This window comes from Chroicocephalus ridibundus, chromosome 6 (genome assembly GCF_963924245.1).
Source record: "Chroicocephalus ridibundus chromosome 6, bChrRid1.1, whole genome shotgun sequence".
Lineage (NCBI taxonomy): Eukaryota > Metazoa > Chordata > Aves > Charadriiformes > Laridae > Chroicocephalus > Chroicocephalus ridibundus.
Window position 1 is genome coordinate 41,475,269 of NC_086289.1, and position 13,954 is coordinate 41,489,222.

The 13,954-nt window shown below is 41.3% G+C and overlaps 1 protein-coding gene across 1 annotated transcript in view; it reads left to right on the top strand.

The window, feature by feature from the left end:
- Window positions 1-13,916, top strand: part of GPR149 (G protein-coupled receptor 149) — a 31,202-nt gene extending 17,286 nt beyond the window's left edge. The window contains exon 4 of the mRNA XM_063339979.1: window positions 10,943-13,916. Within this exon, the coding sequence (XP_063196049.1) occupies window positions 10,943-11,515 (573 nt within the window). The 3' untranslated portion in view covers window positions 11,516-13,916. The remainder of the gene's footprint in view (window positions 1-10,942) is intronic.
- Window positions 13,917-13,954: the final 38 nt, after the last annotated feature.

Below are 13,954 nucleotides of genomic sequence, written 5' to 3' on the forward strand. Positions count from 1 at the left end.
CTGTATGTCAAAGACTCTTACAGGAATTAATCCCGCAAAAAGCTGGGACTGATTGATATCAATGTTCTTTCTGAGAGAACAGACAATGCTACAAACAAAATCAATATCACACTGACCAAGGGATCCTTGTACATTGGCCCTAATGCCACTTAATGGATAGGAGTTACAAAAGCCGTGCAATTTAGACACCTTCCAGTAAAGCCATTACATTCTAGGCTGATGTGTTCTCCATTTTTAAAGGCTTGTGCTGTTCTTCAACACATTTTTCTTCATTATATTTTCCTAGTAAGTAGAAACACCATTTCAGTTTAACTTTACAATATGTGCAGCTCAGCAGAAAGCCTGTTAGCATGATGCTTGCAAATGAACTCAGAACTTTTTTCCAGGACTGGCTGTACACACGTCAAAGAGACTTCATCAAGTCTGGTGAAAAGGGTAAGGCCCAGTTTTGCAGCTATTACAGAATGAATGTCAGCAGATCTTCTCCTGTGCAAAGAGTGAACACTTCCTGGCAGCAACGTGATGGAGAGAGCTGGACCAGCCATCCCAAGCTCTGATTTCTGTACCCACCACATGCTGCCCGATAGACCTCTTCTCTCTTCTGCAATACTAACCTTCTTCAGACAGTTAATAATGCAATTAGCCCTGTCAGTCAAAACCATAAGAAGTAATTTTCAAATGTTCATGGCTGGAAAGCTTTGACAGATATATATAACTATGCAAAAGCCACGTTCTGTAGAGTGTGCAATGTAGGTTGCAGAGTTGCACCTTTCTAAAGCAGGAGATGTCAGTTCTGTGGACACTTAACACTGCCTTAATTGTGATCCAGTTGACAAAACCCTTATTACTTGAGACTCGTTGATACTGTGCAATGGAGATGCAGGGCTGGAGCTATTTCTACAGCTAGGAGCGAGGCAGTTGCCTCAGTGCAGTGCTGGCCTCCTTGTTCTGCTCTTTGAACTTCAGGTATTTTCTCTGCTTACTTCTCGATATGAACATAGGTGTATACATAGACCATGACCTTAGCCTTCAATTGCGTGGTCAGTTGTTGCCCATTTTCACTGTAACACATGAGGAAAACACACAAGATAGAAATTCAAGAGACATAATTATTTTGCGCAAGTAGCCACAGTGCTGGCATTTTTATATTTTCAGATGCATGACTTCGCGATTTAAATGTTCCTGTAGTGTAGATTTTTAATAACATCTCTGTCTCCTGCGCACCCCAAGTATTTATCTTCATGCAAATAATTAAAACATAACACTGAATTTCTAACTCTGCACACTTTTTTTTTACCTGAAAGTGCAAATAAATTATTAGAAATTGTCATAAATATCTCACACCTGTGAGAACAAGTGCATAGAGTTACATAAGGACCAAGTCTGTACTTGTTCTAAAAATCTTAGTAAGAATTACAAACATACAAATCAAAACAGACACACTTGTTTTCCTAGTTATTTTTGAAAGATCAGTGTAGAATGTGAGACAGATGTCCTGAAGGTAAGAAGTTTGGTAAAAGCCAGACATATCAGCCAAGCCCACCAGCTAAGCCACTTTCCATACTGAAAAGAGTTGTTTCTTGTAAAATCAGCTATTCTGTCTGTGAAGAAGACTATTAAAATGCAATAGATGTGAAACAGCAAATCTTTACATGAAAGTATAGATTGGTTGTAATAATTTTAGCATAAGTAGGTGTAAAGCATCTAGACTTCTGTAGGACATCAACGATTGCAGACGACAGAGAAACTGAAGCTCATGGCAGATGACTCCCATGAAGTCCAGCAGTAAGGAGAGCCATGGATTCATCTGAACGGCCTTAAAGCCAGGTGCCTCATGAGCTTCTGTCCATGCTGCACCCGTACTGCAGGGGGTCACTATCGGTGCCATATGCATTATTTGTGCAATATTAAAGGGCTTTCTGTTTGAAGTCATTTACTTCAGCCCCAGACAACTGAGTAGAGAAGTTCTGGTATGTAGATTCACATAGTCTTACCTTGGATGCCTCTGTTGCACTTTCTGATACTAATTCGGTCCAAATAAGGGTCTGTCCACATCGGGCAGGCCGATGACAAATACTGGTTTTCAGGTCATCCGAGGTGAGCTTGTCTATTCTTGTCATACCCTATTAGCTCTAAATTTACTGCAGTCAGCCTCTTAAAGAGCAAATCGTTGCAGTAATTAATTTTACTGCAGCTAATTTTTATTTTTAGGGAAGCAGAAGACTAAGCCTCTATTTTAAAATAAACAGAAAACACATTGTCTCTGGAAAGAAACATCAGGATCCTTACTGGAAACATTCTAAAAATAGAACTTTTCGGCTAGAGCTGTATTCCACCAAAGTAATTAGGAATGCAAACTCATTAGAGCTTTATTTAGGTTGCTGATATTTCTGTTTGGGAAGGCGGTGTGGCCCAATGGGAGTGACGTTGGACTGGGACGCAGCAAAACCTGCCGTCTGTTCTTAGCTCTACCACTGTGCCGTTCACAGGCTCGGGAGAATCACTCTCCATTCTGGGATCTCGCATCAGAGCTCTCCTACCTTTTCTGGAGACGAGACACACACCCTAATATGATTTGTACTTCACTGTAACACTAATGTTACACCTATCCGATTATTCCAGGGCCTGTGCTTCCTGACATTTGACAATGAGGAATTGCGAGGGAGAGTCTACAAACTATCTTGTGCTTGAATCCGTTGCCCAGACGCAGGCCTGTAGACACAGTTGAGATGCCTTAGAGTGTCCCACTTGGCCTGCAGCTGCTGCTTCAGGAGGGTTCAGAAGGCTGTAGGTCTCCCATTAGTCCTCTGTTATATCTGAAAGTTTTTTGAGGGTATCTCGAATCCTCTGTGCCACCTCTGAAAGCACTAGGCAACCATGTCTGGGTAACTGGTTCAAACTTTAAATGTCTCAGTACGCAGCCTTCTTGCCTAGTCAGGGAGGGTAGCTCCTAACTTAGGTGCACTGGAGTATCCTCCAAACAAATTTTCTTCTTCCCCTTGATCATGTAGGAATTCCAGGCTCAGGCATTTCCTTTCTTCCCCCAGGTAACCTTATTTTTTTCTTCACTGGCCTTTACCATACTGCAACACCAATTTATTGTCTTTAAAATCAAACTAAGCTGTGAGTTACGTGAGCCACCATTCAGCTGATGTGGTTCTGGATAGTTTATCTTTGATTTCAGTTGCTAACAAGCGTCACCTAGCTAAGGATCCACTTTTGGAACAAGTCAGCTTTGTTCTCAGGAGATGAAGTATTAATTGATGACCGTGTTTGGAGAATGGAGCTGTTCGTGCTTTCCTTTCCCTGCAGTGCAGCCATCCGCTCCCTGAAACAAAAAATTAATGGGAAATCCTGGGAAGTGTGTGCTTATACAAACTGGACAGTGGTCTCTGCAGATGCAAAGCACTGGAAATGTGGGACCACTGAGTTTAAGAACCTTGTGACAGGATGAATCTACTTACACTTAATACAAAATGCAAAAAGTATATAGGAGTATTTGGTACTTAAATTATTAATATGTTATCCTTAAAGAATTTTCTAGACTTCCTCTAGCGGAATAAATTCTTGATCACTTGTAAACTAGAGTTTTAAATTATTTTGAACATCGCATGTAAATACATCAGAAACAGTATTCAAAGTTGATTGCAGTTGTACATTCCTGGCTGTTCTATAAGCGCCCAGCTCTGCAAATTGCTGATGAGCTCCAGCAGACAGTGAAGGGGAGCCGAGGAATGCCGTACACCCCTGGGAGGCACTTACCAGCATGCAGAACGAGGCTCTGCTTCGGCAAGTGATGAAATGAAAATTTTCTTAGAGTGTATTTGCAGCTTAATACTCCTTTATTAATATTTCACATAACTATTTCATGGCAAACCAGATAGAAAAGGGTGTTTTGCTTTGGTTCCTGCCAGTTTGCAAGGACAAATACAATAACAGATTTTGTAAAAGTTGTCTTCCCCTTTCTTTCCCTTCCCCCTCAAAAAAGCCATAGGGATCAAAAACTTATTTCCGGTTCAGGGAAGGCTGTGGAGTTTCTAGGTTCCATAAGTAGGATCATTTAAAAACTGTAAGTCAGATGGCTCTTGGTGGGTCCTTTTTCACTGCTTTGAGCATTTCCAAATTGCAGTCTTTCAGCCAGGGCCCATTGCCAAGCCGCCATGGGGCTCGGTCACGTCCTCTGCAGAGGCTGAAGCCTCCCCTGTGTGATCGCATCTTCCCCTGTGAATACGGCTCAAACTCTGCTCAGGCAGCCAGAATAGGACAGGGGAGCCCGGGCTCAAACTACAATGATTATAAGGAACATTTGCCTCTTAGCAACAACGACTGCTTTCTGTCTTCTGTGAAATCTGGAAGGTGGATGATTTAATTTAATAATGAAAGGAATTGCTTTATCAATTATGCAGAGATTTCTCTGTTCAGTATGCATCAGCACTCCTTAAGGAACAAGTACATTTGTGATTTATTTCATTGTAATTTTTTGTCTTTGCTTGTTAAAAATGCATGTACTGGTACATGTAGTCCTCCAGTGAAATCCCTGTCCCAGATTCTGACAGAATCGCCTCCAGCCATCTCGGGCAGGAGCTGCACAGAGGGTATGCCCTGTGGTAGGACGAGATGGAAATAAACACTCTCCACAAAAAGGGAAACCAGACAAAGGAAGGGCCAGCTCCTGTTGGCAGGAGCTCGTGGCAGACATCACAGCGTTAGAGATCCTGCAGCATTCCCGAGTGATGAAATGCATGTGGATATATATGAAGCAACTTTGAAAATTACCAACTTGCTGTTTCTGTGATGCAAACTTGCAGAAAACAGTCCTCCAGAGAGACAGCTCAGATTTAGTGCTAGTCTGCAACTGAAACCCAGCAGATATTTTGTGGGATTCAGTTAAAGCTGGCCTCGGCATAAAGAGAGCGATTTTGGCTTACAGAATATTTTGATTGGGGAATGCTGTAGTTTTAATTGAAACATTTGAGCATTTCCAAATTGAAACCTTTCCTTGAGTCATACCAGACATTAAGAAATAAATTGTAAAAAGGTAAATATTTTATATACATATATGCATGTATACAATGAATAACAAAATGCTTGTATGTATCTATGCATGCGTGCACACAGAGAAAAAGTATCTGTAAGTGGATGTAAGAACCAGAAGAGACTTAATTTTAAATCTGCCATGTTCAGGCAGCTAAGTGTCTGATCCTTCCTTCACCTCTCCTAGTTGAGAGTAAGTAAGGTCTCAGAAAGACAAGTCTTCGCACGATCAGAATGGCTGATAGCAAGGCTTCCTTGCCCTGTGTAGTTACCATGGATGCCAAACTAGTATGGGATGCATAAGAGATAGAAAGAATGCACTTCAGCTCTCGCGTGTCTTTGAGATAGTACTACACAACCTGGTATAACTAATTCCAATAGAGCAGACACAATACCGGAGTTGTAGAAAAATGTCAATGTTTTATTTAGGAACAACGATAGGTAGATATGTGTATTTAATACGCTGCAAAACTGCTGAGACACAAAAGCTGCAAAATGACAGTTTGGTTGAGAAGATAGGATTTTATTTTATTTCACAAAGCTCTTTTTACCTTTGTGCTCATGCCTGATTCCTGCATGCCTTGTCAAGACAGCATCAAAACGTTGTCTTTCTGAAGATGATCCAAGAAACAAGTGGCTGTAAATTTCTGTACCTTCTTAAAACCATCTTTGTAGAAGTGCTTTAAAAAGAGAACACATAGCACAAATTGTATGGGAGGAGTTATGTATATTTCTTTTAGAAACTACATTTTCTTTTAAATGCAGGAATACATAGCATGTAGGCAAAAGTGTGGAAAGAGCCCAGTGGAGCAGTAACCCTTCAAAAACCATTTTGGGCCCAAGCTGTGGTGAGTAAGATGGCAGACGTTCAGAAACAGCATAGTTGATTTCTTTCTATTTTCACTGAAGTGAAAATAAATTATAATCCTTCTACAACTGTGAACGCTCTTGTTCATGCTAAAATAATGCAGAGATGAGATACAGGAACCTGGATAGATGAACTGAAGGCCACTGTTAAGCGTTCCTCAAATTGATTCCTGTTCCTTGGGCTTTAGAGTTAAATTGCATTGTAAGGCTTAAAATCAGAAAGCTGAACTGTAGGTAACAATGGGAGTGGAAGATAAAATACTTCTTCATGGAATATACCAGCATAGTCTGGTTTGCTAGTAGGTTCCTATTTATTGCCAGGGTTGTGTCATAAGAAGTAAAAATGGATATTTAATAATGTTATCAAGGACAAAATAAGGGTCACATTCTGTTCACATTAACAGTAATTGATATTGAAAGTGATTCCAGTATGGCTATACACAAAACCAGAAGTGCATCCTTCCCTCTTTCAGATTAACAGTGGTTTTATCCATAGCATTTTTCTGTTGAGCTGCTGGATTCTAGAGCGAAGCTTGCAAAGCAAGCACAAGATAGGGGACACTCCGAACCCAGGAGGGATCCTGGCTGTGGTGTTCAGTGCCCTGTGCATCACTGATGAGCTGAGGGGCCAGATCCAGTTCTTGGTCACTGGCCCCTTCCCAGCTCTGATGAAAAGTCCTTTCAGGTACTCTGGCTGCAGAGGGACAGTCACCGTCTGTGGCCCCAGCGGCTCTCCTCCAGCGTGGAGCACAGAAGTCTTCCCAGGGCTGCGGCATTTTTGGGCCAGCCCAGGTACTGCTAGTTCCCCTCAGCACTTAGCAGGGAATTTTCAGTTCAGTGGCTCAGATCTCTGCTTGGGCTTTGTTCCTGCCTTCCCCTATCATGTAGTTCCGGGTTTTGATTTAATTTTCAATAATCTCTGCTTAGGAAGTTCTACAGTATCATGCTGCTTACTTTTTTCAGTAAGTAGATGGATTTTTTTAAACTGAACATTTTGCATTGGTGATGAATGGGTTTGCTTCATACACATGTACGTGGTCAAAGCTTGCAGTTAATAGTCCCGTTTCCTTGCTACTCGGTTGCTGCACCGAGGGTGTTTAAGCCGTGATTGAAAGCTGCTCCCTGCGAGGGCAGTGGTGAGTAGGCAGGCGCCTGTCACAGTCATGAGTGCATGGCATTATGGTGCATGGTTTGCAAAGAGCCAAATGGATTCTCTACCTGTAGAAACAGGTGAAAGTGTCAATAATTAATATCTCTACTGGAATTGTTCTGGTAGAAAATGTCATAGTTTACTGGCTTCCTGGTTAGTGACTGTGAAGTGGCATAGAAGACTTGGTATGTCCCTTTCACTTCTAAAAGTAAATACTGATTTCTCAACAGAAAACAGACTTTGGGAAAGAGCTGTGAAATCTGTGGTCATTGGAAAATTCTCATTCTCCAGAACTGGAGTATTCATTCCAGCACTGAGTGAGGATTACTCATTCTCCCTCTAGGTGCCTCAGACATATCCTCCATCTTCTTGACATTGTCTGACAAATCTGCAGTGTTTTATTAAGTAGAACGTAACCTTGCACTGAAGTAATCAGTTCTTATTTAACTTCTTTTTTCATACTCTTTAGACGTCTTTCTGTATAATCTAAGTGCTGTTTCAGACTTCTTCAGACTCTGAGCTTGATTAACAGCTAGAAATGCAGACACTCTTAACTGACCCTGCAAAGGACTTTCGGTGTTGACTTGCAGAAACTAGACAGGGGGCTGGAAACGGAGTTATAGGGCTTGTATCCAACAGAAACACTGTTCTAAATGTGTGTTACCAAAATCGTTAGGTATCCAGGCTCTATCTATTGCAATATCCAAGACACTAACCTTATCTCTGCATCTTCATTGCTTAGAACCAGTAGACTTTGCCCACTTGATCTTCCACAGAGCTGGATTTGTTGCTCTGTCCTCTGATGGCCCTAATTACCTGAGATGGAAGACAAGTGGACAAGAGCTTCCTCAAGCTGAGAAAGCAGTTATTCTCACATCTCTCCTTTCCTGGAGGAGTGATCCTAATTACTAATTACTACAGAAAATTTAAGTGCCAACACCCAACTGTGCTTTAAAAACAGGCTCCCTCATCATTGCTTTGAAGCAACAGCTGCTGGTGCTTACCTCTAGGAGAGCTACACTTGTGGGACTGCCTGTGTCCGCCATGGCTGGGTGCTGGAGCCGCGGCCATGAGCTGTTGTCCCCTAACACTCACTGATGTAGGACCTTTGCTGGCTCGATGACACAGCACAATAGCTTCCTCTGTAACTGTACATTGGAAGAACACTTGAGGACCATTTTTCTCTGACAAATCTATTAAGGAGACTAATATAACTTTGATTTCCTTCCAGCAGGGCAAGCCAGTTCCTAGGGTTTTTTCAGGCAAATTCCTTTGTCAGAAGAGCACTTAAGTCACAGTCTGGCAAGATTTTTCTACACAATGAAATCTAATTTCCTTTTCATGCTTTTTAGTGAAGGTGAGGTAATGTGGCACTTGATATAGCTGTGTGTTGTAAAGTTGTACCTAATTCAATAAAGGTCTCATCACAACACCTTCCCTTAATAATCAGCAAGCAATTGCCCTTCCTAGCTCCCTATGAACAATTTCACCTTTCCAATTGGTATCCTAAACCTCTCTGGTTTTACCCACTTTCTTAGTTTTACCAGAAAGGAAGTATTCAACAGAACTGGTCCAAGTGGAAGGGGTCCTTTCTGTCCTGAAATAATGCCAGCATTTCTCCATACTGCCGATTATTAGACCTCATCTTCCTGCCACTCCTCCTTCTTCCTCTCTATCCACACAGTTTGCAGAAGACAAATCAGTACCCAGGAGGACAATATTGGAGCTTCTGCTTCTGAGGGTAAACGCAGGGTATCCCCCTGTAACTTACCTGGGGAAGACCAGTTGTATGTGAAGCTCGGGTGTTCTGCCGTTTGTCTCTTGGCTGAAATCACAACACTCACAAACGAAGAGGCATATCCTACTCTCCTAGAGTGTCCCTCTCTCATTTTAGCCCTCCCTTGCATGGACAAAGAAATGTGAGTGCTGTCCAAACTGCTTACATGCCTCAGACTTACACATCTTGATAAATCAACTGTCTTTCCCTGGTTACTCTAGCTGTATCATGCTTTGTCACTTTTTCACCTCACGCATTGATTGCTGTAATACTGTTTTTCATTCCCAAATCATCCAGAAAGCTACATGCTACTAAAGAGGGTCTCTGTGCACATGTATGTGTGTGTGTATAGAGACGGAACGGATGAGGTTTGCCCTGCCAGGCAGCAGCAGCAGCAGGAGGTAGAGAAGCACCTTAGCTGGAGAGGGAGCTGCAGCGCAATAAGGGTAAGGTTGGAGTTCACATAACAATGTGGTCTGGAGATAATCAAGGTAGATTTAAAAGATCGCCAATGGGTCCCGAAAGCAGCATAGCAACAGCAACACAGAAGACTTTACGGGGTTACTCACCTTGCTACCTGGGAGCTTTTCAGTAGCCTCCATGCACACTTCTCCCTAGTGTCTGTGTGGGTGCAGAGCTGGATTCCGCATCTTCCCCTAATTTCAGTAGCGTTCTCTGTTGTGCATTTCTCTCTAAACCAGTGCAGCCCTTCCTTGTGAACTGCCCTGTCCCAAAGTCAGCACTTACTGCCTGCCAAAGCTTCTGCTTTTGGCAAAGCTGCAGTTCATTTTAATGGTATTTTTTAGTGAATAAGAGCGAATATTCAAATGCTAATCCCTGCCCTTCTCGGTAAGCAGTCAAAGCCCAAATGTAGCAAAGCAGATGAGGATGGAGCAATAGATGAGCCCTCAGTGAGATTCTCCAGAACCCAAGTCTGATGTTTCTTTGCTGTGTATGTCTACTACTGCCATCACTATGGTTCTGTCCAGCACGAGTCACCGAATGGACAACACAGTTAAAAATTAAAGTCTTTATAGTGTGAGAAAAAGAGTCAGGATCTGTCCTGCAGTACTACAGAAGGGAACGTGTAACAACCTACCACTGAGTTAGATACCACAGTCCACATAGGAGCAAATCAGGTCTTCTGTTCTCCACGCAGGCACTCACAGGGATTTCTTTGTGTAATGCCTTTATTTATTTACAGCCTCTGAAACACTATTTTCATTGCAACTGTTAAAAATTCTTGGTTTGAGCATGACCTTCAGTAGTATGGAGCTGTAATTGAATTTTCTTTCTCTGCCTTCAAACATGTGAAAATTTCTTTACTGATAAATTCAGTTTTGCTCTAGAAAAATAATCCCATATTGGGTTCTAGAACCACTGTGAAATGTGGTTGGGAGTGAGGTTCTGGATGGGTCCTCTGGGCATCAGGGTAGTGGCACTATAAATCCTTATTATAGATTTCCTACTGATACTGTTGAATGAACATTATTTCCACCATAAAAATAAAAATGCATAAGAAGTTCCTTGAATACTATCTGACAAGTTGTTTTGGAAAGTTCAGCTTGGTAGCTAAGCTATCTAACTTCGGGCACCTAGTTTAGTTAGGGTGCCCAAGGGAGACAGATGCTGTCAGTGTTGGGTCTTGGTTATGAAGAATCCTCTGGTGTCATTTCTTTCCTTTCCGTCGCTGTATGAGAAGCCTTAGGAGATCAGTGTCTTGATCTGAATTAAGCAGAGTGAAAAAACTTTTAGAGGTATCTGTTAATACTAACTGGAGAGGTGCCTGCTGGTGCTGGCTGTCTCATCGTGGACTGGCTGCAATGAAATGTGAAGTCTGTAGACTACTGTAATAAAGTCTCTGTGTCCATAAGCTGTTGCTGAGTCACAGTCACTTGGGACTTCATTTTTTACACTGAAGTGTATGATTATAAAACAGTTATCTACTCTTTTAAAAGTCATCATGTTAATTTAAATACCAGATTTCTAAAATACTACAAGGAAGAGTCTACAACAGTAAAATAAGTTAACAAACTAAGCATAACTGACTTATTTATAATGGATTCTAACTTCAAGAATTAGCATTAGATGATGGTCATTCTTTCTCTTTTCAGCGATCAGGTGGGGCCTTAGCTATCCCTCTGTGTGCATTTCAAGGAACTGTATCTCTTCAGGCACCTACGGGAAAAACACTCTCTTTATCTACATATGAGGTAAGCACTGAAGGGCAAAAAATAACACCCACGTCAAAGAAAATTGAAGTATATCGATCTAAAAGTGTTGGTCACGAGCCAAACCCAGAGGAGCCTCCTAATACATTTGCTGACACAAATGTTAAAATTCATTTAGAGGTTCTTGAAATTTGTGACAATGAAGAGGCCCTGGATACTGTGTCAATCATCAGTAATATCAGCCAGTCCTCCACGCAGGTAAGGTCTCCATCCTTACGCTATTCACGGAAAGAAAACAGGTTTGTCTCATGTGATTTAGGGGAAACTGCCTCCTACTCCCTCTTCATACCATCAAACAATCCTGACAGCGATATTAACATATCAATTCCAGACACTGTCGAAGCTCATCGGCAGAATAGTAAAAAGCAGCATATGGAAAGAGGTGGTTATCAGGAAGAAATACAAATGTTGAATAAAGCATACAGAAAGCGGGAAGAAGATGGCAGCAGCAATTAAAAGGCATTTAATCTAGACATTTAAACTGATTTGACAGACATTGTTCATCTTAAGCTACCTTACCAAATACATTGTCAACTGTTTTTTCCTAACATATAAATTAATTTTTCGTTTGGCTACACTGTAAATAGATTAAAACTTCTGATGATATATGGATGGGATGACAAATACTTAAGTGCTTTACAGCTTTGCATAGTGAATTTCAAGTTATTTATATATCTCTTTATTTGAGGAACACTTGTTCTAAAAGGAATCTTAAATAAAATCTTAAAAAACAGCTTTGGTTGCTTGTTGGCACTGGGTGGTCTGTCTGTCGGAACCTGCAGAAAATGAGGGAGCAGATCCATGGGTGTGAAGTTACAACAGTTTTGGCTGACTTGCAATTCTGCTCTTACTAATGTGCCAGACTTGAAAGATCTATCTGAAAAAATGTAGCCCAAACTTAAGACTAGCTCATTTAGTTGACTAAGTAGAGGATTAAAAGATATGTAAATTGTTTAATTTTCTACTGCTCTATACATGATTCATATGTAATACCTGTATTAGTGGCCATTGTATAGACCTTTGAATATGGGTGGCTGAAATGTAATCATGCACATTTTGTATATATGACATTGTGAAACTTAAGAGTGTTCTCATGGCTTGACATTTCTTTGATCAAATGTGACAAACTGGTTAATTTTATGCCAGTACTCTGAAAAGTCCCCTTGTTTGCCTCCGTGATCTCTTACCAAGTTAAGAAGTTTGTCAACCCTACAGAATATTTGCACTCAATCAAAATAAAGACAGCATTTGAAATGTTTGAAGAGCTAGGATGTCAAAAGTAATTTGAATAGTTCTTCATGTCTGAGTTGTCCCTAAGTAGGGAATAGTTTTACAATGCCATCTCCATCCTTGAGGCCCATATGAAGCTAGTACTTCTCTCGACACAGCCACAAGAGCAGGTGTACCTTGCAGATAGTTGCGGGAGTCCCAGTGGCTCACAGCAAAAACACTAATGTTTTTTTCTGCCATATATACTCTGTCCGTAAACCTTTTGCTCTTCTTTGGATGGACCCTCATGCTTTAGATCTGAGTCAGGAGCTGGGGGTTACGACTGATTTGTGACTCCTTAGGAGAGAGGGAAGGAGCTATCCAAGGCAGCCAAACTTACCGACTGAAGTTAGACGTCGGCCTCAAGAGGGTAAGTCTGGTTACCTACATCAAGTTCCTGTCCTGTATCACCCTCAGGAGGAGCCCGTCTTCCTACTTACTTATAAGGAACATAGAACTAAGTCTAAAACCAACCTTAAACCAGTGAATACTCTATTTTGTGTCAAATTCAGATAAGCCAAGGCAGAAACAGTGAATGGGGTCCTCAAGTCTTTCTTGAAATATGCTGCATATGCTTGAAATGCTAGTGCATTTTGACTGAGAGCTCTTTTTGAATGAGGGCTTATCATGCATTTCAGTTAAACAGAGGTAAATATATTCCTAGGACTTTCAGCAGTCTGGTTAAAAATTATACTGCTTCTTTAATGAATAAATGCAATTTCCAGTGGTATGCGTGACGACAGATGTCTGCATTTTTCCACTCAGTGGGAACATGCAAGGGAAAATAAGCAGAACCCTATTCAGGATTCCTTTATGGGTTATGAACAGGCAGAGCAAAAGTGCCAAATCCTGTCTGTTTGCACTCAGCATTCGATATGGAGGCATGAAAACAAGCAGGCGACTTCCCTTCCTACCTCACCAGCATAAATCAGGCCTGCTGTCGCGATCACTGGGGCTGTGCTGGTGTGACAGTGATGTAGCACTGAAGAAAATCAGGGTCAAAGACTGCAGGTTGCTGTGATAAAGAAGGATCACTCTGCAAGTTGTGCTTTCTGTGCACTGCCTTTCTCATAAGACTGCTTCAAGGCCCTTAGTTCCGCTAAGATGCTATGTTACATTTCAGATCTAACTAGAATCTACAGTAGAAGGAGCAGTCAGTGGTAAGACTATTGAATAAATCCATATTCATACCCATAGAGCAGAGGGACACATTCTGCTGTCTCTGTATGTGTTGCTTTTCTTTGTGTTCTATAGAAGGAACGCAAAAGGTATCTTTATAGCAGCAGACACACTCGATCCAGGTCAAAGTAGCACAGTTGTGATGGAGGATGCAGTCCAGCACAGCTGTAGTTTGCTCAGGTGTTCTGCTTTCCCTGGAAGTGATTCAGGCTGTGTTCATGTGCTGATGTGTTAATCTCCGAGGGATATATTTACAAAGGGTTAAAATTTGGTGGTATTAAAATTCCGTATAGCCGCAACCCCGAGCTTGACCCAATTGTAGAGTGTTGTCTTGTTGCTGTAGTAAAACAAAACATTTTCTTTAATGAATCGTAAATTTGGTAATGTACAAATGTCTGATTCTTTTAATTTTTTGCTCTAAATGACTTACATCATTAAACATTTTAA